Raw genomic sequence first — 26003 nt, 5'->3', positions numbered from 1 at the left:
CACATGAATAGCTTTCATGGAAGAGACAAATTCAATAATAAGAATTATCATACTGAGGCAAACTCAGAACTGTAGCTCTCTAGCACGTATCTATAGTTTCTTTGCAGTCCTCTTAGTTCAGATGTGGTTTACCAATGAAGGGCCATTTTTACCATAATCAGTGTGCCTTGTAACACAGTTTAAATCCTACTAATTATCCAGAGAAATAGATTTATAAAGTTAACTCAAAGTTGAATTGGTTCATAGGGAAGGAGAAGATTTTATTAACCTTTTACTCACAAACTAATATAAATAAGATCACATAGGCAGTATAAGTAAGATTACAAAGAAAGTATGGGTATAGATAAGAAAAAAGGAAAATCACATAACTCAAAAATTTCGGCATATAAAGAACAGGCAAAGAAAGAGGAGCTCAAGAAAGAGCCTGAGAAGAAACAACCAGAGAAGTAAGAAAATAAACAGGAAATGTGATGATATGGAAACCAAGGGAATTAAAATCAAGAAAGATAGTGGTAAAGAAGTACCTATTTTTGCAATTATTAGGTCACTTAGTTAACTGCAGGCAAAGCAGTACATTGAAGTGGTAGATGTGGAAACCAGATAACAGGTTAAGAACCAAATGGAAGTTGTGGTGGTAATATAATTTACTACCACATTATCTGTAGCAATATAATTTTAGAGTACTTTATAGAAAAGCTTGTCTGAAAGAGATGATAAACAATTAGAGGGAGTCCCAGGATTTATTCAGACTAATTTTAAAAATTCTAAACCAGTTAATATAGAAGTAATGTACATTTTTTATACAGGGCTTCTTTACTTTCAGGTTATTTTTTTCTATCAGTTGTTATGCTTTATGTTAATTGGATATTTTCAACTGTAAAAAATTCCTGTACAGTGAAGAAAAGCATAGACATTTTTCTTGTTCACCAGTGTACAATTGCTTGAAGTCTTACAAGAGTTAAACTGTAACCAAAGACAAAAACCACATGATTATCTCAATTGATGCAGAGAAGGCATTTGAGAAAATTCAACAGCCCTTTATGCTAAAAACCCTCAATAAACTAGGTATTGATGGAACGTATCTCAAAATAATAAAAGCTATTTACAACAACCAACAGCCAATATCATACTAAATGGGCAAAAACTGGAAGCATTCCCTTTGAAATCTGGCAATAGACAAGGATGCCCTTGCTCACCACTCCAATTCATTATAGTACTGAAAGGCCTAGCCAGAGCAATCAGGCAAGAAAAAGAAATAAAGGGTATTCAAATAGGAAAGGTGGAAGCCAAATTGTTTCTATTTGCAGACGACATGATTGTATATCTAGAAGACCCCATCGTCTCAGCCCAAAATCTCCTGAAACTGATAAACAACTTCAGCAAAGTCTCAGGATATAAAATCAATGTGGAAAAATCACAAGCATTCCTAGACACCAATAACAGACTTAAAGAGAGCCAAATCAAGAACAAACTGCCATTCACAATTGCTACAAAGAGAATAAAATACCTAGGAATACAACTCACAAGGAATGTAAAGGACCTCTTCAAGGAGAACTACCAACCACTGCTCAACGAAATAAGAGAGTACAGAAACAAATGGAGAAACATTCCATGTTCATGGCTAAGAAGAATCAATATCGTGAAAATGGCCATACTGCCCAAAGTAACTTACAGATTCAACAGTATCCCCATCAAGCTACCAATGACCTTCTTCACAGAACTGGAAAAAACCACTTTAAACTTCATATGGAACCAAAAGAGAGCCCGCATAGCCACGTCAATTCTAAGCATTAAGAACATAGCGGGAGGCATCACACTACTGGATTTTAAATTATACTACAAGGCTACAGTAATCAAAACAGCATGGTACTGGTACCAAAACAGAGATATAGACCAATGGAACAGAACAGAGGCCTTGGAGGCAACACAACTTATCTACAACTATCCGATCTTTGACAAACCTGACAAAAGCAATGGGGAAAGGATTCCCTGTTTAATAAATGGTATTGGGAAAACCGGCTAGCTATGTGCAGAAAGCAGAAACTGGACCCCTTCCTGACACCTTACACTAAAATTAACTCCAGATGGATTAAAGACTTAAACATAAGACCTAACACCATAAAAACCCTAGAATAAAATCTAGGCAAAACCATTCAGGACATAGGAGTAGGCAAGGATTTCATGAACAAAACACCAAAAGCATTGGCAACAAAAGCCAAAATAGACAAATGGGACCTAATCAAACTCCACAGCTTCTGCACGGCAAAAGAAACAGTCACTAGAGTGAATCAGCAACCAACAGAATGGGAAAAAATTTTTGCAGTTTACCCATCTGACAAAGGGTTGATATCCAGAATTTACAAAGAACTAAACAGATATACAAGGAAAAAAAACAAACAAGCCCATTCAAAAGTGGGCAAAGGATATGAACAGACACTTTACAAAAGAAGACATACATGAGGCCAACAAACATATGAAAAAATTCTCATCATCACTGGTCATTAGAGAAATGCAAATCAAAACTACATTGAGATACCATCTACCATCTCACGCCAGTTAGAATGGCTATCATTAAAAAATCTGGAGACAACAGATGCTGGAGAGGATGGGGAGAAATAGGAACAGTTTTACACTGCTGGTGGGAGTATAAATTAGTTCAACCATTGTGGAAGACAGTGTGGTGATTCCTCAAGGACCTAGAAATAGAAATTCCATTTGACCCAGCAATCCCATTACTGGGTATATATCCAAAGGATTACAAATCCTTCTACTATAAGGACACATGCACACAAACGTTCATTGCAGCACTGTTTACAATAGCAAAGACCTGGAACCAACCCAAATGCCCGTCGATGATAGACTGGACAGGAAAAATGTGGCACATATACACCATGGAATATTATGCAGCCATCAAAAGCGATGAGTTCGTGTCCTTTATAGGGACATGGATGAACCTGGAAACCATCATTCTCAGCAAACTGACACAAGAACAGAAAATGAAATACCACATGTTCTCACTCATAGGCGGGTATTGAACAATGAGAACACATGGACACAGGGAGGGGAGCATCACACACTGGGGTCTGTTGGAGGGAATAGGGGAGGGACAGCGGAGGGTGGGGAGTTGGGGAGAGATAGCATGGGGATAAATGCCAGATATATCGGTGAAGGGGAGGAAAGCAGCAAATCACACTGCCATGTGTGTACCTATGCAATTATCTTGCATGTTCTTCACATGTAACCCAAAACCTAAAATGCAATAAAAAAAGAAGAGTTAAACTGTCAGAACAACTTTGCTCTCCCTGTAGTAAACATGTAGATATGATTACAGCAAGTCTATGCTAGAATCATTAAATAACACACGTCATCTTTGTTTTATGAGAAATGATCTTCATTCCTCATTAGAATACCTAGTTAGTTTTCATGTCATTTTAGTATACTATTTTGACTATGACTTCATGATATCTGTATCTATGTATGTGTGTGTATGTTTATATATATCACATAAATTTTAGGTTTTGGAAAACAACAAGTATATACAATGTTTACTGAGGAAACTATTATTTACTTATTAAAAAGTTGGACTTTTTTCCACAGATAACCAACAGTATTAAGTAATGTATATGATAGTGCTTTGTAAACTCTGAAATCCTATACAAATATGAAATATTGGAATATTAAGAATCAGGTGTTAGGTTAATGGACATATTTTTATTTGTTGAAAATATAATAAAGCTGAAAACATTGATAAGCTAGTGTCACATTAAAAATACATTTTCAGTGGAATATCAACCTAAATGTGCTAAGAAATAAGGTAATGCCAAGAAATAAGGGACTTACAAATAAGCAGAGGTATATCAGTAAGATTATTCTAATGCGGAAAATGTCAGTGGTAGATAAAAATAAAATGTTGGCAATGTAATAATCTAAAAGAGAAAAAAATATGATAAAGTGCAGGGCATTTAGTGCTTAAGCCCCTCAAAAAATCAGAGAATATGTTCTCATGAACATCGAAGCTGCTTCAGCTTCTATATTCTTATATCAGTGAGGTATAAGAATATTAATAAGTGACTAAAATTAAAAATATAAGAAATAATTAGTCTTCTATCACCACCAAATGCTTATCATAAAGCTAATATGCTTGACCATTCTGGAAGGTTTAAGGTAAAAGGAGATATATTGTCTCCCATATTAAATGGTTAAACTTTAATAAAATGATACTGTTAGATATCTATCTCCAATATCCACGTATTTGTGGTGAGGCAGTTGATCCTGAACCACATGCTACACTGAGAAATCTGGCCAGAGCTGAGCAGTTATCTATTGACCTCTATTTCCTCTTTGAACTCATGCTTTAAGCCAGATTTTCCAGCCCATATTCATGTTTCTGAACGAGTAAAAGGCTTCTGAGAAGTGAAAATACTCTAAGAACCAGGAATAAGGAATGGCAAACTTGAATAAGCTACGTACATTTTTCAGTCCATGTGAGAGGACACTGGTTGATCAAAGGAAAATCATGCATGGACCCTATGGACAAAAAAATTACATGAATTAAAAGCCTAGAGACAGGCCAATAAACCAAAAATAAAATCTTAATAAGGCTGTCTCTCTACCTGCTTGTCCAAATGCTTTTCCACCTGTGCAGACTCATTCCTACCTGTCCAGCTATCTCCACACCTGACCCCTATTTACCTGATCAGCTGTCTCCTTTGAGGGTCCCATTGTGGTCCCACCACTCCCAAATTCTTCCTAGCTACCCGACTGTTTCTCCTACCCGCCAGCCCCATACGCTGCCTATCCATCCATCTGTCCCCTCTATTCTTCCAAAGACCTTTGCACCAGCCCCATTACTGCCTTACCCAATTAAATATCGTCCTCATCCTCCAACCCCAGCTACTTCCAGCATTTCTAGCAGTTTAGCTTGTCTGCCAGCACCAATTCCTTCTGGCCCAACTGGCCATCTACCCCACCCACCCCAAAGTTCTCCAATCATTCCTGACCCTGACTCACAGAACAAGTTATTTTACAAAACTTTCAGACCCAAACATTTCCTTCCAGCACAGCCTTCTACTACAGCCACTCTAATGCCCGCCCTTGTTCGTCATTCCCTTCCAGCTCAACTGGTTGTTTCCCCAACCCCTTTGGAACCTCTCCCTGTTTTGAAGCCTTCCTGTTTATCCAGTCATCCCCCTCATCAACAAGTCCCCACTCTTTCTTATGTCACTCCATTGCCTGCACATCCTGCTAACTTGGATCCTTTTCAGTCAGTCCAGCAAGCTGTTCCACAAGCCACAGCATTGTCAAATCAGCCCCAGGCCTTTGTAGATCATCCACCAGCCTCAGTTCTCTCCCTTGTACCTCCTTGTCATTCTCCATCTTCTTCTTTGCCTTCATCTCCTTCTACTTCCACACCGTCTTCTTTGACCTGTATACCGTTTTCTTCTTCCTCATCTATTCTTTCCTCTTCTTCGACTTCCTCTTCTACTTCTCCATCCTTACCTCCTTCATCTATCTCTCTTTTTTCCACTCCTTTGCATTCATCTTCCTCCCCATGTTTGCCTCCAACTTATTTAGCTTTTCCCTCTCCAGTTTCTCCTGCTACTTCTTCCTTTATGATTTCCTCTTCCTTTCCCCCTATTCTTCATTCTCCCTCTGTTTCTACCTCCCCATCTCCTTTTATTCCTATCCACCCCTTCAATCCTCCTCACTGGGGGAAGAAAGTAGAGAAGAGAAGAGAAGAAAGTGGAGTAGAGAAGAAAGGAATAGAGAAGAAAAAGTTGAGAGACAACAACTTTAAAGGTAAATAATTTGAGTTTACTAGATATTTTGTAGATATAGCAATATTTTGTTTGGGAAGGGTGACTGAGGGGGAAGGATTATGTAAGAGTAGAAAAGTATAAAAGGAAGAGACAGAAACATATCCTCAATGTTCAGGAACTTGTATCACATACCTTCTTGCTCTCCCTCATTAATGTGTGATCACATCGAGATAGTTAAGAATCTAGTAATCATTGAGCTTGACTACTCCAGTCTGTCCAAATAAAGATATATATGGATATTGGAGATAGTTAATAGGTATATGTCACATGTGGCCATTGTCAACTTCCAAAACATTTTTATCCTCATTGAAGTGGGAATAATTTAATTGAATTAGGAATAAATGCTCTTGGGATTCACACTGCCAGACCCAGTGCATCAGCATTCAGCTATATAATAGTCTCATCCCCATCCTATTCTCCCCCAAAAATTTTCTTTAGTTCTTTGCTTTCACTTTGTATATATACTGAAGTGTAACATGCTATAGGTTTGCAGAAGATACAAAATTCTAATGGAAGATGAGGTCATGCACTGAAAATATTTAGGTGGCCCTTTAGCACAGTAAAGGTAGACTCTATATGAAAGGTACACTTCTATGGCATAAAAACCATCCTGAAACAACTTAAAATAAGTGAGTACATGGCCTCCATTGAGGAAGATCCAGGTTCCCAAAGCTAGATAAATAGGGTGAAAATTCCTGTGGACCCTGATAGGCAGTTTTTATATTTTCTATCTGCTTGAATCTTCAGCCAACATTATTAGGGTTATAGATTTTTTCCTAACTTACCATCCATCACATCATCTCAGAAAGAATGGTAATGCAGCGTATTATTATCCATATAGGAATGCTCTTAAAGAACTGAGGACTAACTCTATGCAGAAATTACTTCTACTCTTATCCCAGATGAGAGAGGGATAGGTTATAATAATCAAAACCATGAATTACTAGGCATTTCTATATGAAGGTGTTCTTTATTGGCACTTTAGTCTCACAACTATTTTTATTCTACTATTGATTGCCTTAAATTCTCATTCTAACTTGTCTTTATTTCTCCAATATCCTTATATGTGATTATCTGGACAAACACACATATTACACAAATGTGTCATGTATATACATATAAAAAGAAGTTAACTTTATTTAAATGTACTAAGCACTTTTTATGTCTGTTTGACAGAGCGATAGATTCTGCCTTGCCTTCATCATTATCAGAAAATGATCACAAGCATCAGAAACAACTCCTATCAAAAACCAATTGTGATAAACAAATGAATGAAAACATGAAGGCAACTTTGGCTACTAACAAAAATGTGTTCCAGCTTAAACTGGAGGAAACTCAGAAACTCCTAGAAGATCAGCATCTAAGCAGTTTGCAAGTATGAAACTATAAAGACCTTATTAATATTTTAATTCCTAGTACTAATTCTGCTCCACTTTTGTAGTGTTCTCCACTAAAGAAATATGTTACTGAGAATAGGCCATGAAAGAGAGTGTGGATGTATCAGCACAAATTCATCATAGAAACTATAGAAATAATTTTTTAGTTTTTTCCTTACCTTTGAAAATACAATGTAATGTATTATTGTTAGAGGCTGTATTATAAAAAGCAACCAGAAAATTATAATACATGTAGATATTAGTTTCTTAATGGAAATATGGCAGAATTCACTAGAAATGATACTTGTAGTCTGTCTCTAGTAGGGCATATACTTTGTTAACAGTTTTTTCCACAAATGAATATAGATTTCAACTGATATTCCTACATGTCCATCCATGAACTTTATTACCTGGGGAATTTAAATAATAACAATATATGGACCCCATCCAAGTATTAAATCGGCATGACCCAGGTATAGATATTTTACATAGTTCTTTATGTAATTTCAACATGTAGCCAGAGTTAAAAACCTTACTACAGTTCACGAAATTAAGTTTTATAAAAAGATGTAACTTCTACTAACAGGAAGCTCACTTTAGGATCACAGAGCTTTTAGGCTCTGTGAATGTTTCAGGAAAAAATACAATTTATAATTAATTTTTTTCAGAATTTCACTTGCTATTACTAAGCTTTCAAGAAACTTCATACTCTAAATGGAATGGCAATAACAAAATTATTTTATAAGTTATAACTGTGGCTAGAATAAGTGGGTATTACTTTAGGAGTTGAAGTCAAAGCAAGCATACTTTACTATAAGTCTTTGTTACCGCCCTGTTTTTTACCTTGAGGATTGATGCAGGGATAAGAATTACTTATATACCTACAATGTTTATAGTCATATTACTCTATATGCAAGGAGAATTGGGCTCAGTAACAATGGTATGTTGAATCATTGATATTGGCATTTGAAAGTTTATAAACTATAAAACAATGTTGTTGTTTTTTCAGAAATTTTGTGATGAAGTTAATCAGATAACCAATTCTGAAACCCTCTCAAGTATAGACAGTCTTGAGGCTACAGAACATGAAGAAATATATTTAACACTTAATAAGGAACATTCCACATCCATCCAGCGGAATATCATTTCCCTCAAATCAGCAGATCCTCAATCAACTAATCTAAGCTGCTTTGATGAAGATAAACTGGCATTCTCTAAAGCTCAACATATAAATAATTGGCTTACAAATTTAGATGCTTCAAATACTCAGAATGTCACACCTTTCTCAGATAATTTAAGTAAATCTAATGTTCTGCCTTCATGGGAATGTTTTAATAGTAAAGAAAAAAATCCATCTCCTTTGACTGCAACAGTGGAAAAAGCCACAAATACTGCTAATAATTCAGTAGGCTTTGTATCTACCCCACCCATATTTGTACTAGATAAAAAAAGTGAAAAGGCCTCTGAAACTAGCACTATAAGGACAACTGACACCACGTCTGGAGCATTCAAAAGAGAGAGGCCATTAGTTACTGAGAGCCCAACCTTTAAATTTAGCAAATACCGGAGCACTTTGGATTCTCTAACCCAGGAAGTGACTACATTTCCAGATCAAGAAAAATATTCTGAATTAAATCAAGAAAATGGAACTACTTCAATTCCTACTTCGTGTGTATCACTGGCAATGCCTTTAGTTTTGCCATCTAATACACAGTCAGCTAGACCTCTAGCAAAGAACAGTATACACATAAAAGAAATTGATGCAGTGCAGTGTTCTGATAAGTTAGATGAATTGAAAGATGGTAAAGAAGAAAACATAAAATATTTTAATTGTCATAAGGGAGAGTTGCCTTTATTTTCAGACAGTTTTCAAGATGCCTATATACCTCACAATCCCAATTCAAAAGATGAAAAACAAAAATTAGCTGAAACATCATCCTTGCCAAATGTAACTTCTAAATATGACTTAGTTGGCCAACAAAAGAAAATGAAATACAACATCCATGAGAGAAATGGTGTGAGGTTTCTTAAAAGTATATTAAAGAAAGAATCTAAATATGAACATGATTATCTTAAGGCATTAATTATAAATCAGAGCTTTAAGTTTGGAAATCAAAAAGCAGCAGCTATCAGAGATAGTATTGAATTAACAAAGGAAAAGGAAAAAGGTCCAGAAATTCCAAAGACTATTAAAAAACTGAGGTGGTTTGATGAAACTACTAATATAGAAAACAGTGCTGAAGACAATCATTCACTGAAGAATAAAACAGGAATAACTCAACAGCATTCTCAACAATTCCACATTGAAAGTTGTGCTGGAAGCAACATAATTAGTGTTTCTGCTTGTGCTGTAAATTCTGCTGATAGAAAGAAGTCCAGGGAAGATTCTGTCTCTGAAAATATTATGACTCTAGAAGGATCTGGAGAAGACCATGTGCCTTTGAACTGTTTTATACCTTCAGGTTATAACTTTGCTAAACATGCCTGGCCAGCCTCAAAAAAGGGGGAAAGTAAAATTCTTGTACATAATAATGATTCTAAAACTCAGCAAGGTAAGCCACAAAGAGGTGTAGCAAAAATAATTAGAAAAACAGGATCTGCATCTGCAAAAGTTCAATCAGGCTTTATATGTACAAACAGAAAAGGCACTGTCATTCAACCACAATCTGTAAGCAAAGTCAACACCTTTACACAACCTCAGGAAAAATTAATTATACCCCATCCTCCTCCTCAATCTACATCAAATATTAGAAATGGTGAAAATATACAAGCATCTCAGTGTCAATCAGTAACACCTGAAAATCCTCAGAACATTATTACAGATAACTGTTTTAATTTAAAACATGTGCTTCCAACAGAACACAGTTTGAACCAGTGGAATCAAGAAAGTAGTTCTCCACTCTCAAATGGTTATTCTGACCTAGTCACTGTGATACCATCATTGCCATCATATTGTTCTTCAGAGTGCCAAACTTTTGCAAAAGTAAATCATTCAAATGGCACTCAAGCAGTTGCCCAGCAGGACGGAACATTATATTGCACCCAAAGAAGTCCTGTTTGTGAAGAAAGTTATCAGTCTGTGACTCTTAGAACTACTGAAGAAGAATCTGTTCCCTTGTGGAAAAGAGGGCATAATATCCTGCATCAAAATAAGAGGGCTTTAGGTAAGAATAAATTTATATCTTTTTATAGATAAAACACACACCTTTGTTAAATTCATGCAAATTTTTTTCTATTTAGGTATAGCCATACATACTACCCAAATATTAAACAATAGCTTTATAGAAATAACTTACTTCCAGGCTGAGCTCAGGCAGGCGGATCACTTTGTGGCCAGGAGTTCAAGACCAGCCTGGCCAACATAGTGAAATCCCATCTTTACTAATACAAAAGTTAGCCCAGGATGGTGGTGTGTGCCTATAATTCCAGCTACTTGGGAGGCTAAGGCAGGAGAAATCCCTTGAACCTGGAGGCAGAGGTTGCAGTGAGCCAAGATCATGTCACTGACAGTGGCTCTTGGCTATTATCCCAGCGCTTTGGGAGGCCAAGGCAGGCAGATTTACTTGAGGTCAGGAGTTGAAGACCAGCCTGGCCAACATGGCAAAACCCTGTCTCTATAAAAATACAAAAAAATACAAAAATTCGCTGGGCATGGTGGCACATGCCTGTAATCCCAGCTGCATGGGAGGCTGAGGCAGAAGAACCACTTGAACCTGGAGCCCAGGAGACAGAGGTTGCAGTGAGCTGAGATGGCACACCACTCCACTCCAGCCTGGGCAACAGAGCCAGACTCCATCTCAAACAAAACAAAACCAAAAAAAATGTGACATTAGTAGCTGAAACTTTTAAGAGAATGACCCAAAGTGTGCTCAGCTGAAATTAGAAACTTCTGCCAGCCTCCATTTTTTCCCATGATGTTTCCTGTTAGTTTAAAAGAGGAAGGACAAAGAATAGGATCTGATTCTTTGTCCCATATTATTCTGTCATTACTAGTGTAGTCAAATATTCCATCAAAGTAAGCAAAGTGAAAAAATATTGTTTAAATTATTATAAACAAGTGAATACATGTAGTTTTATTTTTCTTTAAAATGTTTGTTAAATTGCTATAAACTAATATTAATTAGAGGTACCTAATTCTCCCATTTTCTTTCCCAAAGTGTGGCAGCTCTGCTTTTATCTGCTGACTATTGGTTTTTATTAGAGCAAAAAAGTATTCCATTGCCTTGAAATATTTTTGAAAATTAATTCTCTATAGAATGCCATTGCCCTTACTAGCCGGTTGATTCTTCATAAAGTTTCTCTCCTCCTGTGAGGGAATAAACTACAAGGCAATACATTTTCCTGCCAATAGGAAACAGTTGCCTATTGAGAAATAGGACTGGAGTCTGAAGGCAATCAGAAAAACAACTTTTTCCAAAGGTACGAATAAATATTTATATATAATGAGAGTTTAAAATGTAATATTCAAAGGCATCTTCAATTAAACCATGAGTTTTTAAGACAAAGGACGTTTGTGTAATTCATCACTGTATTCCCAGATTCTAACAGTACCTGGCACTTAGCAGTCACCCAGGCTCTACTTGAATTGAATGGATAGAAGCCACATTAGCAGAAGGGAAGCTAAATGCAGACACTATAATCTAAAAATCTTCAATACTTGTCTACAAAAATCTAGATTTTTAAAAATTATTTCTCTCACTAAAATTATGATTTCTTATCCAGTCGTTTCAGAATGTAACTTTAGTTTTCACAACACTTAAAAAAATGAAGGTGTCATACAGATTAAATATTCTAAAATAAAAATGATGTTTACCCTCTTTGAGTTTCTACCTGGTACCAGTCACAGGACTAAGTGTTTTATACTTACTTTCTCATTTAAATCCGATAAGAATAATAAGAAATAAATATTTTTTAAAATGCTGTTTTTCAAAGAAGTAAGCAGAATTGCCCAAGATCAAGAGCTAGTAAATAGCAGAACTGGTATTTTGATCCAGATCTCTATGGTTCCAAGTCCTGTGCTTTTTCTACTAAAACCATATAGTAAATACAATTATTAAGCAAATATCATATATCACACTCTGTTAATTGGGAAAAATATTAGGAAACTTATAGTTTCCCAATACCTTATGTACAAAAGAGTAGCATATTAAAATTATCTGATCCTCTGATAAAGGAATGGGATATATTTATTTATCTGGAGAAACCAATATTTTCCTGACATTTAACCAAAGGAGGTAGTTCTCCCCTTCTAAATTCCTAAAACATTTCCACCAAACTTATCAGTTATTCTAATTTGTTTTCAATTCTTTATTTGGACCCAATTACATATTCAGGAATCATATCATATTTCTAGGGTAAAATATATAGATATCCATTAGTAACAGATAGGGCTAAGTTTTTTCTCTGTCCATGTCATTTTCCTACAAAATTTCTCTCAGTTGACACCTTTTCCCTTAAGGTTTGTTTTTATCTTTATCTCAGCCCCTGGTGGGCTTATTCTTTAACAATCTCTGTTCCTTTTTATATGAGAAAGCCCGTAAGTTATACTATGAGAAACTGATTTGCTCCTCTAGATATGGGCTCATATAGCTTAAGTGTTTCCAGGCATATTACTTTTTTTAGGCTTTGTAACTTCAAGCAATCCTTTTATCATTAGTCAACAATTTTTTCCAATCTCTCCCCCTCTTCACAAAGCTCACTCTTCCAATCCTGCTCATTTATTCTAATTAATCTCCCAACAATTGACAAAATGGGGCCATCTGAATGCCTTCATGTCTCCCTTCATCCACCTCCAAGCATCTCTTACTTCACTTAACTAATATGCTTAAGTTTTATCTCAAAGGAAACAAGCATGAAGCTATATAGAGTTGAGATAAATAGTGGAGCAGGATCTCACAGCAAGAGAATATTGAATCAAGAATATCAAAAGAGGATTTACTTTTAGAAAATTAATCCATACATGGTTTCTTCTATGTCACTCATATTTTAAACTTTTTCTTCCCTACGAGATCATTGCTCCAAATCTAATCTCTCACCCAAAAGTCTCATAGTTCTGCCTATTCAAGTCAATGTCATAGATCCTACTCTTTATGGCTAAACTACTGGAAGAGAATGGCTTATACTTATTGACACTGCATCCTCCTTGTTCATTGTGTATTAAATTGTTTTTATTTTAAAATATTTTTAGCATAGCAAAGAACATATATTGTACAAATCTCTGTGTATCAAAGTTGCTGCATACCATATAATATAAATGATGCTATCTGGAGTTGTGCAACTATATGTGGCAGCCCTGTACGTAGCCCTCCTAGATCCTATTCATCATCTTATCTCCCCAGAGATAATCACTATTCTGAGTTTGATGTTTGTCATTACCATTTCTGCTATACTTATGTTACCCATGGGTATATCCATTAGCCATATAGTACTGTTTTACATATTTTAAACTTTTATATGAGTTTATTAATGTATTCTAACTACAACTTTTCCTCCAATTTTAGAAATTTATTTCCATTGATATATAGTTTGAGAAAAATGAGCAGCGGAAGTATTTTATGAGGAAAGAGAAGTGGGGAAACTGGATGTTTGGGGAGGATGTTTTAAATAATTATTTCAAAGGAAGGAGAGTGAATTTGCGAGAGAAACTGTAGGAATACTTGGTAATGTCAACCATTGGAAAATGTTGATCATAAATCTACAGTATAGCCAATATGCCTGGCACATTGGTGTGAATTTTCTCTGCTAATTAGAAGGAGGGAGAGGAAAAGAAAATATTTTCCCCCCTGGGAGCGGGGGTTGTTTGATTCTTGTGATAAAAAGACCAAGAAGCAAAAAGTTTAGGATACTGGTAAAAGAACTATGAAAATGATGAACCTTGCCAGGCACGGTGGCTCATGCCTATAATCCCAGAACTTTGGGAGACTGAGTGGGAAGACGGCTTGAGTCCAGGAGTTTAAGACCAACCTGGGTAACACAGGGAGACCCTGTCACTATGTAAAAAATATTAGCTGGGCATGGTGGTGGGCACCTGTAATTCCAGCTCCTCGGGAGGCTGAGGCAGGAGAATTGCTTCAGTCCTGAGGTGAAGATGGCAGTAAGCCGAGAACATGCCACTGCACTCCAGCCTGGGCAACAGAATGAGACCAGTCTCCAAAAAAGTAAAATAAAATAAGAAGGAAAAGGAAAATCATCAATACCTACAAAGCCCCATATGTTCCTTCCCAGTTGCATCCCCTTTCTCTGCTACAGATGTGAACACCACAAAGAATTTCATGTTAATTATTCCATGATGTTCTTTATAATTTTGCCACATATGAATGTATTGCAAGCAATATGTCATATTGTCTAGTTATGAAACTTCTATAAATGGAATCATTTTATCTGTGTTTTTCTGGGATTTGCCTTTCCAATCAACTTTGTTTTTTAGTTTGATTAGGTTGGCTGTACTTCATATTCATTGCTGCATCACATTCAATTATATGAATGTTCAAACATGTTTTCATTCTCCTATCATTGGATATTTGGGTTACTTCTAGTTTCTCCCTTTTATGAATAAGTCTTCCAAGAACAGCTTTGTACATCTACTGATGCACATGTTGCTGAGCCGTACGGTATATGTATTTTCAACTTTACTAGGTAATCCAAGTTGTTTTCCAGCATAATATATGAAAGTTCCCTTTACTACATCCTCACCAAAAGTATGATAGACTTTTTAATGTTTTTCAGTCGTACAATATGAAATCGTTTCTAATTATGTGTTACATATACGCCATGGAATACTATGCAGCCATAAAAAGGAATGAGATCATGTCCTTTGCAGGGACATGGATTAAGCTGGAAGCCATTATGCTCAGCAAACTAATACAGGAACAGAAAACCAAACACTGCATATTCTGAACAATGAGAACATGTGGACACAGGGAGGGGAACAACACCCACTAGAGTCTTGAGGTGGGGAGGGGAGAGCATCAGAATGAATAGCTAATGCATTGGGGTGATGGGTAGATAGGTGCAGCAAACGACCATGGCACACATTTACCTATGTAACAAACCTGCACATCCTGTACATGTATCATAAAACTTAAATTTTAAAAAAGCAATAAATTAGGTTTTAATAATAAAAAAGCCGTAGAAAAACCTTAGCCTTATTTGTCTGGAAACTCACTATAATAGAAATACAAATGTATTCCTTAAAAAAAGTTTCTAATTATGATAATTTGTATTGCCCTGATTACTAATTAGTTGAGCATTTTATATGTTTGTACATCATTTGCATTCTATCTTCTATGAAATGTCTGTTCTTGTCTTTGCCTATTTTTATATTTTTTTAATTTCTTATTGATGGAAGTTCTTTATATATTCTACATACAGATCCAACATAGAGTATATGTGTTGTGATTCTATTCTGCAAATTTGTGATCGATATTTTTACTTTTTAATGACTAAAAGTTTTTTTCAATGTGGCCTGTTCCTTTACAGTTGCTTGTATGTATTTAGTCTTTTTTAGATCAATTTTATACTTCCAAGAAGAAAGATACCAGTCTTGGTAACTCTTCTTTGTTAAAACACACACACACACACACACACACAAAACAAAGCAAAAAAAAATAGAAGTTTACCAGAGCTGTTACAAAGTCAATATAATTTTAGACAATAATTTTAGGCAATAACAAGCAGATCTTTAGAAGTACTGCTATATTCTATGTCATTTTAGGATTTTTAGGATATGTGTTTTAAGGGCTTTATAAACAAACCGGAATTACCCAGGGCTATGAGCGGAAAAGTTCAGTCTAAAAGTCAATTAAAGAAACACAAGCCTAAGAGACATGATAGCTGTGTACAAATATTTGAAGGCTTATTACAAAGAAGAAGGAGTAAACAGAAGTGAAATGAAAGGGTGAAAGTTGCAGAGAGGTTTTCAGCTCAACATAAGGAAGGATTTGAACTATCCAACAAGGGAAGAGGATGCCCCATGAGGTAGTAGCTCCTCATCACTATGCCTTTCAAGCAGTGGTTGAATGTCCACCTGTGAGTAATTTAGATCCAGGGGTTACATGTTGAACTAGTTAACTTCTAAGATTTTTTCCAAAGCTCTAATTCTAAGAACATCTCCAGTATTTTTTCTTATGTTTACAATTAAGAATACTACAGACTTTTTAAATTATAATGCTTTATTGAAGATTAGTAGTTTTGAGTTTTCGTGGTGAAACTATTGTATCTAGAATTTTCATATGAAACTAGGAATTTGGCCAGAGACACCAGTGTAAGCTACATTATTTTTGCAAAAATAGCAAAGTGCTCAGCTATTGTATTAATTGCTAGATAATATTTAAGCACACGTATGTGAATAGAAAAATACATAAACAGTTTTAAGCATATACTGTGTATTTTCCTGTGATCAATAATCTACAATCCACAAAACTACAAAGAACACAAAGAATGGGACTCCATATTTGGATCCCCTTCCATGAACACTTTGTTCATGGAAGCTGTTTTTCTCTATCCTGGATTTTCCCTCTGGAGTCCCCTTCCACACACTCTCATGGAAGCTTGTCTTCCCCTCCTAAACTCCATCTCTTTCTCTATTCCCTTCCACTCAGTGTGGAAGCTGCTTTCCTCTCCTGGATTCCATCTTTCTGGATTTTCTCACTCAGGGTGAGAGTTAGCTGTTTCTTTCTCTCTTTCTCTCCTGTTTGTCTCTTTCTTTAAAATAAATCACTTTCTACAAACAAACAAAAAAAAAGAACACAAAGAACAGTAAAGCACAATGATAAATAATTCAATCAAGAAAGTATAAAAGTGATTTCAGAAGATTGATGAGCAAACTGAGGGATGAGATAAAACCTTGACACAGCAGTTATGTGAACAAGGAAATTTTTATTCAAGGTGTTTAAAGCTTTTTAGATAAAGAAAAATGAGGACTTCTGAAGATTTGGTGAAAGAAAATTCCAAGAATAGAAAACAACATAGAATCTATATTGCTGCCCAAATTATCTCACGGGAAACTATAACAGTTTGCATATATAGCACTTAGCATATCACTACAGGTGGAAACAACTGGTAACTAATATTTTTTAATGAAGCCTAATTTTAGAATTAGAATATTCTAGAATGGAAACTTAGAAGGTATCATATGTTGTGAGGATAAATATATTTTATAAAAATACATATGTATCAAAGGTTACAATGTAAAATATATTTATTTCTATGAGACACAGTCAAATCAGAATGAAAATTACTAGCATATGGGTAAGAGCTAGAAGTTTAGATTTTAGAGCGCAACTAATTGGAGCTGAATCCCTAGCTTTGCCCCTTACTTGCTCTGTGATGTTAGGCAAGTTACTTATCCTCCTCCCACCCCAGAGCCTTAATTTCTTATTTTGTTTCTTTTTTTAACTTTTATTTTAGGTTCAGGAGTACATGTATATGTTTGTTATATAGGTAAATTGCATGTCACTAGGTTTTGGTGTACAGATTATTTGTCACCCAGGCAATAGGCATAGTACCTAATAGGTTGTTTTTCAGTTCTCACTCTCCTCCCACCCTGAACCCTGAAGTAGGCCCCAGGGTCTGTTCTTCCCTTCATTACGAAAGTTTAGCTCCCACTTAAACGTGAAAACATGCAGTATTTGGTTTCCTTAGGTTTTTGTGTTAGTTTGCTTAGATTAATGGCCTCTAGCTCCATCCATGTTGCCACAAAGGACATGATCTTGTTCCTTTTTATGTCTACATAGTATTCCGTGTTGTATATGTACCACACTTTTTTTATCCAGCCTACCATTGATGGGCACTTAGGTTGATGCCATGTCTTTGCTATTGTGAGTAGAACTGCAGTAAGCATACACATGCACGTGTCTTTATGATAGAAAGATTTATAAAATAGAAGTTGAATGGTACTTCTACTTTAAGTTCTTTGAGAAATTTCCCAACTGCTTTCTACAATGGCTGAACTAATTTAGATTCCCACCAGCAACATATAAATATTCCCTTTTCTTTACAACCTCACCAGCATGTTAATTTTTGGCTTTTTAATAGTAGTTATGCTGAGTGTGAAATGGTATCTCATTGTGGTTTTGATTCGCCTTTCTCTAATGATTAGTGGTATTGAACATTTTTTCATCTTAATTTTTATATGTAAGAATAATGATGATAATAGCACCTATAGCCCTTAGAACAATACCTGCCAAAGTATAAATGCTAAATAAATATTAGTATTACGTTATTATTTCTTACTCTCAGATGTCAGGTATTCAGTTACTAGCTTACTTTCTTGAAAGGTAAAGTCTTTTTTGTTTGTTTTGTTTTGTTTTGAGACTGAGTTTCGCTCTTGTTGCCCAGGCTGGAGTGCAATAGCTTGAACTCGGCTCACCTCAACCTCAGCCTCCCAGGTTCAAGCAGTTCTCCTGCCTCAGTCTCCCGAGTAGCTGGGATTACGGGCATGCACCACCACACCTGGCTAATTTTTTTGTATTTTTAGTAGAAACGGTGTTTCTCCATGTTGGTCAGTCTGGTCTCAAACTCCCAACCTCAGGTTATCCACCCACCTCAGCCTCCCAAAGTCCTAGTATTACAGGCGTGAGCCACTGCGCCCTGTCAAGTGAAGGCTTTTCTGTAAGGCTCTTATCATTAAGCACATGCACACATTTCCATTTATTTCCCAAGACATATAAGTGCTTACACACGTGCATATCTATGTCCCAGACCAATTGAATTTTCACCCTTGGCCCCACGAAACTTAAATATGTGTCATCATTATGCCTTTGTATATAATGTTCTTTCTGACTCAAACTGTCCTTTTAGGCTGGGCGCGGTGGCTCACCGGTGAAACCCCGTCTCTACTAAAACTACAAAAATCACCTGGGCATGCTGGCACGCACCTGGAATCCCAGCTACTCAGGATGCTGAGGCAGGAAAATCACTTGAACCTGGGAGGTGGAGGTTGCAGTGAGCTAAGATTGCCCTACTGCACTCCAGCCTGGGCAACAGTGCAAGATTCCATCTCAAAAATAAATTAATTAATTAATTAATTAATTAAATGTGCTCTTTTATTTGGTAACCTACTACCTTTCTTAAAAAAAACGGGGCCAGAAGGTTAACTACTCCTTTAAGACCAAGCTCAGACAAACTTTATGAAACTTTTCCTTATTCGTACAAAGTCACTGTACCCTCTGTGCTTTCACTTAATTCCGTTTATAGCTATATGTCCAATTTGAGCATTTTATGGCAATAATTCATTTATATTCATTCTTCTAAACCAATGGATTCTAAGACTTTTTATTGTAATCTATTAATAAGAATTTTGAACACATATATAGCATACACATATATTACTGTACTAATATATTCATTAAGAACCTTAATCAGAAATTGGTTAAATATAAGGTAAAGTAAAATTTTACATTCTGTATGATATTATTAGCTAATATCTCACAGCACAATATACAGAGTAAAAGTTATTGTTATAATTGATAATTTTTGAATTTGTGATGTTACTGTCATTATGTGGCAAAGAGTTTGTAATGAGAAAAAGAAATGTGTTAGCCTTGCTGTTGTTTACCTATCTTTGCATTACTAGCATTATTTTGATCTGTGATTTTGCAAGAATATGTTTTTAAATAGTCATAAAAAGCAAAGAAAAATATGATAAACATTCATGTACCTACAATTCACCTTAAATAATAAACATCATAGATATAGTAGGAGCCCTACAAGAGTTATTCTAGCCACTTTGTTATTTTGTGAGGACTTCCTAAGATACTATAAGATATGCATAAATTCACTTACCTGTGCACATATAAATTTTAGTACATTACAGGAAGCTAAAGAGAACTAATGAATGTTGATACCACTGTCAAACTCTCAAGCTTGGAACTTTAACTCTTCTAAGATAACTGAGTTTACTTCATGCATTATATGAGCATCTACCTTGCAAAATAACCAGGGTGCCAGTGTCTGTCATGTATTACATGAGTAAAGTTTAACTTCTAATTTTTAGATAATAAATATGAATTAGAATTCTAATATGTTCTTCCAGCACACCAGTGGATTATCTTATGCAACCTTCTGGTGTTCTACATCATGCTCTGGAGGTTACTGCTCTAAACTATAAATCCCTCAGAAGCAAGCATGTTGTTGAATTCATCACTTTAACTGTACCATGTATAGAACATATAAGAGGAGCTCAATAAAATATGCTCACAGGATGAATTAAACTTACAGAGTTTTCTTGATGTTAGTAGCTACTCAACTTGCATAATATTTGACATTGTGCTTGCATTTGTTTAAGGGTCTACTGTTATGAGAAGAAAAAGAATTATTGAAACTAAGCGGAGAAATATTTCAGAGCAGAAAAGACAAAACCCTGGATCTGTAGGACAGAAGTACAATGAGCAAATTAACGTAAGTACAATAGTCATCAAAATCTTTATTCAGTATTGGAAAATTGCTTGGAAAACATAGGTTCTTAAAGGACTGTGCTGTGCCTGTAAACTGTATACCACAACATAAACATAATTATACCCAAAGCCATTTGTAAAGCAATATTGGAATCTTTATGGGAGATTATTGCACTATATCTACTTGCTGTATTCCAGTTAGACTGTAAAATCAGTTACTAGTGAAAGTTTTAAACCAACTTTAAATCACCATTATTATTTTATTTGTTATTATTGATAGCTAATGCTGGAAAAAAAATAAGGTCTTTCACAACAAAATTCAACAAAGCTAAATATATACTTTAAAAAGAAAGAAAAGTAAATTAGAGACACAGATTGAAGAAACAAGTATGCTAGGCCAGGTGCAGTGGCTCACACCTGTAATCCCAGCACTCTGGGAGGCCGAGGTGGGTGGATCACCTGAGGTCAGGAGTTCAACACGAGCCTGACTAACATGATGAAACTTCGTTTCTACTAAACATACAAAAAATTAGCCAGGCATGGTGGCAGGCACCTGTAATCCCAGCTACTCGGGAGGAGGTTACAGTGAGCTGAGAGATTGCACCATTACACTCCATCCTGGGCAACAAGAGTAAGACTCCATCTCAAAAAAAAAAAAAAAAAATGCGGCTAACTATAAAGACAACTATAGTTCCATATGATCTATTTGTGTCTGAGCTTCTGGAAGACATGGCAAAAAGGAAAATTAGATGAGTTATATAATTCTCAAGGGATATTGATAATGATGTTGTTGTTTGGGATACAGTTTTTTAAAACATTTCCCATTGAGGACTTTTCATAGGGAATTTTGAAATACATAATGAATAGTTCCTAATAATAGTTCCACAACAAATGAATAAAGCATTTGATATGGCTGTTCAAGATCGAGATCTTCAATAAAACTGAAAAGCGTAGTAACAATTTTAAAATAATGGCCAGGCGTGGTGGCTTATGCCTGTAGTCCCAGCACTTTGGGAGGCCAAGGCAGGAGGATTACTTGAGCTCAGGAGTTCAAGACCAGCCTGAGCAACATAGCAAGACCTTATCTCTGCAAAAGTAAAAATAATAACATTAGCCAGGCATGCTGGTACATGCCTGTAGTCCCAGCTATTTGGGAGGCTGAAATAAGAGGATGCATGAGCCCAGGAGTCTGAGGCTGCAGTAAGCTATGATTGTTTCACTGTACTCCAGCCCAGGTAACAGAGAGAGACCCTGTCTCTCAAAAATATTAAATAAATTAAGATTAAAGTAAATAGAAGTAATTCTGTAAGATCTAAGTAAATGAAGTCAAATATGGCATTTTTCTAGAGGTCTAACTTGATCCAAGGATTAGCCTTAGAATATTAAAAGTCTAGATAGATAAGCAAATAGCATTTCACTTGGAGTTTCCACTTTAAATATCACTCTGACTTTTTTAATAGAACTGGAATTTTTTAATAGAATGCCATATGAAGAATTTATATTCCAAGTTATCAGTTTAGGGTCCTGTGATTTGTATATTATAGGAAATACTGATTTTTATATGAATAAGATTATTAATGTGGAGAATAATCAATAATTACCTAATCTTATCAGCAAAGCAAGTCATTTAGTTGTATATTTATGTAAATAAAGTTAATCTCATTACCTACATATTTTCATTGCTTAATAGCACAATGGTTAATTACAGACATAACTTCCTGATTACAAATATAATAATGCCTAATAAAGCCTTCCATTTCAACTGCCATGTCCCATCAAACATCTCAAGATCCATAATGTGAAAACATCCTTACGCTTAATTTTTCTTTATTTTCATTAATATATTATAAATTTAAAAGTAATATGTAGTTGTTATAACCAAGAAAATGAACAAAATTTTAAATGCCTGTTATTAGTGCCCTCTATAAATTCATTTTATTTTTGCTATGTCTTATTCTATTCTATCTCTTGCTCTTTTGCATTCTGTCTTACTGTATTTAGAGTCCATTTTTGTCCTTTTCAGAAACCTCACTTCCCCTTTCACAAATAGATCTTCCACTCACACATCCACTTACACATCTTCCAAAGTCTTATTAGCCCAAGAATATGTAGGTCAGTGTTCCTGAACCAAATTTTTTTGTCCTTATCATGTTGTCTTGTTTTGTTTTTGTTTTTTATTCCGAGTGTAAGCAAGGGTTCAGTTACTACAGCAGTGGCCTTGTCACTTTGTATTAAGAAATGCATGTTATTATACTGGATTTTCTCCAGCCCGTGACATCCATATGGAGAAAATCTCAAAGAGATAAGTGAAAGATAGAAAACGTACAGTTGTCACTTTGCACCAGGGTTTCAGTCCAAGGTATCTCACATCGATAATGGAGATCAAACAAAACTATAAGATCTACTGAAGGATAACTGTTGCAAAAATCTGCAGTTTCTCCTCAGATCAGATTGAACAAAAGCTATGGATAGTCATAGCCAGGCAGTTTTTTCTTTTCTTTTTTTTTTTTTTTTTTTTTTTAGCCGGGCAGTTTTATCTAAGAGAAAACAATTATTGCTAAGAGTGAAACAAAATGGGAATAAAGAAGGAGGTAGACCATATTCAGGAAAGGGAAGTTGGTATCTCTCAGAAAGTGCTGGATGCATACACTTTTTGCCAGTGTTCTGAGACTTCCATTTTTAAGGTTCTGTGCAGCATTGGGGCAGCTATTTGTGTTTTGTCACATAAGATATTTATCTATCCTTGACATTAACTGTAATCAGATGCTTTTGACTAATAGTTGTGATTCACCCTTACAATGATAAACCAACTAGGTTTTAAACTTTAAGGTACTTTCTTACCTTTTATTTAATTCATATTTCTTTTTTTTTTTTCTTTGAGATGGAGTGTCACTCTGTTGCACAGGCTGGGGTGCAGTGGCAAAATCTCAGCTTACTGCATCGTCTACCTCCTGGGTTCAAGTGATTTTCCTGCCTCAGGCTCCTGAGTAGCTGGGACTACAGGCGTGTGCCACCATGCCCTTTTTAGTAGAGACAGGGTTTCACTGTGTTAGCCAGGATGGTCTTGGTCTCCTGACCCTGATCTCGTGATCCACTTGCCTCAGCCTGCCAAAGTGCTGGGATTACAGGAGTGAGCCACCGTGCCTGGCCTAATTAGCACTTTTGATTATCATCCAACTTACTTTACCTCTTCCAAATATCCAGGACAATATCATAACTTGAAAACTTTTTAGTGGACGTAAAACATTTTCATAATATTCAATTACCATAGAAAATCTTTATTATAATAATTCTTGAATTCAGCTTGAAAATGTAATATACAAGTTACATGAACAATTATAGCTAAAAATATATACAGCAATTAAAAGTTTTTTTAAAAAATTCATGTATATATTATGAATTTTAAATATGGAAATATGTTTTAATTCAATATTCTATCTTTGTAGAATTTTAGACAAAGTATCCAGCTAAGTTCAAGTGAGCCAAAACAAACTACAGGGTGTACTTCTTATATTGAAGAAGGTATGTTTTAGTTTAAACATTTTCTTCTGATCTTTCTTCCCATTGACTTTTTTTTTCTTGTATGCCTATTCTCGGATGCTAACGTATTATGTAATTATTAAACCACCATTTAGAACCTGAACTCTCCTCCCCCTTGCACATCCAGGTCATTGTCAGTGTTTCTTTATTCTAAATAACAATGTATTGAACATCTTTCTACATCAAGTTATTTTCTGATTTTTTACTTATTTCTGTAGATTTCTAGAATTAAAATTACAGTAACTAACATGTAAATGCCACCCAGTAAATGTTTATTATATTGAACTCTGTGTATTAAATGAATACTGGATCAAAAGAAATAAGCATTGATATGGCTTTTCATATATACTGCTAAAGTATTTTCAAAAAAAGTATTTAAAATTTTTCTAGTAGTGTATGTCTAATGATGTATGTCAACTTGAGGTAGAATCTTTTCTTTTCATATTTGCCATAGACAGAAAAAGTATTATATTAGTTTTGACTTCTATACCTTTCATTAATATTATGCTTAATTGCTTTTCTATGTATTTTTTTCTGAATGATTTCTTTGTACTTTTTTCTTAGATATTAGAGTTTGGAATTTTCTTACTGATGTTTGCAAATTCTTTAGCTATCAAGGACTCTAATTCTTATATGAGTTGAAAATGTTTTCACTACTATTTGCATGTTATTCTACTTATATTGTATTTTCACATATGTTTTGAATTTTTTTTGTAGGAAGGGAGGAAGGCAGGAAGGGAGGAAAGGAGGAAGAGAGGGATGGACGGAGGGAGGGAGGGAGCGAGGGAGCGAGGGAGAGAAGGGAAGGAAGGAAAGCAGGCAATCAGAGAGACATTGCCGACCTGGATCTAGAGGTCTACAAGTTGATTTCTTTTCTTCTTTTTTTGAGAGAAGGAAAGAAAAAAAAGGAGTGAAGGAGAGGAAGAAAGAGGAAGAAAAAGAGGGAGAGAGAACGGAAATGTTGATTTATTCTAAAAAAAATAGGTATTAATAATGGCCAATCAATATTTCATTTAAACCTATGAGTAGGTGTGATGTGGTATTGACAAGAATGTGTATTTTGTGTATTTGAAGTGGAGAGCTCTATAAATATTTATTAAGTTTACTTATTCCAGATCTGAGTTTGAGTCCTTGATATCCTTATTAATTTTCTGTCTCATTGAGTCTAAGTCTCTATGTATCTGGGTGTTAGGATCATTAGCTCTTGTTGTTGCATTGATCCTTTTACCACTATATCTTTGTTGCTTTATTTTTTTGTTTTTTAATTTAAATAATTTTTTTTTTTAATTTTTTATTGGATTATAGGTTTTGGGGTACATGAGCAGAGCATGCAAGACAGTTGCGTAGGTACACACATGGCAGTGTGCTTTGCTTTTCTTCTCCCCTTCACCCACATTTGGCATTTCTCCCCAGGCTATCCCTCCCCACCTCCCTCTCCCACTGGCCCTCCCTTTTTCCCCCCAATAGACCCCAGTGTTTAGTACTCCCCTTTCTGTGTCCATGTGTTCTCATTTTTCATCACCCACCTATGAGTGAGAATATGCAGTGTTTCATTTTCTGTTCTTGTGTCAGTTTGCTGAGGATGATGTTCTCCAGATTCATCCATGTCCCTACAAACGACACGAACTCATCATTTCTGATTGCTGCATAATATTCCATGGTGTATATGTGCCACATTTTTCCAATCCAGTCTATTATCAATGGGCATTTGGGTTGATTCCAGGTCTTTGCTATTGTAAACAGTGCTGCAATGAACATTCGTGTACATGTGTCCTTATATTAGAACGATTTATAGTCTTTTGGATATTTACCCAGTAATGGAATTGCTGGGTCAAATGGAATCTCTATTTCTAAGGCCTTGAGGAATCGCCACA

The 26003-nt window shown here is 35.5% G+C and overlaps 1 protein-coding gene across 21 annotated transcripts in view; it reads left to right on the top strand.

Annotated features, from left to right (window-relative positions):
- Positions 1 to 26003, top strand: part of CEP126 (centrosomal protein 126) — a 134823-nt gene that overhangs the window by 35904 nt on the left and 72916 nt on the right. For 19 of the 21 annotated variants that reach the window (XM_054241782.2, XM_078339898.1, XM_054241776.2 and 16 more), the window contains exons 5-8: positions 6996 to 7194; positions 8205 to 10359; positions 20481 to 20593; positions 24036 to 24111. In XM_054241782.2, the coding sequence (XP_054097757.2) occupies positions 6996 to 7194; positions 8205 to 10359; positions 20481 to 20593; positions 24036 to 24111 (2543 nt within the window). Of the gene's footprint in view, positions 1 to 6995; positions 7195 to 8204; positions 10360 to 11546; positions 11615 to 18994; positions 20594 to 24035; positions 24112 to 26003 lie in introns of those variants that run through there. The other 2 variants (XM_054241781.2, XM_054241784.2) reach the window with 2 other exon arrangements.

The sequence above is a fragment of the Callithrix jacchus genome, chromosome 10, assembly GCF_049354715.1.
Source record: "Callithrix jacchus isolate 240 chromosome 10, calJac240_pri, whole genome shotgun sequence".
NCBI lineage: Eukaryota > Metazoa > Chordata > Mammalia > Primates > Cebidae > Callithrix > Callithrix jacchus.
This window is presented reverse-complemented; position numbering and strand designations above follow the sequence as displayed.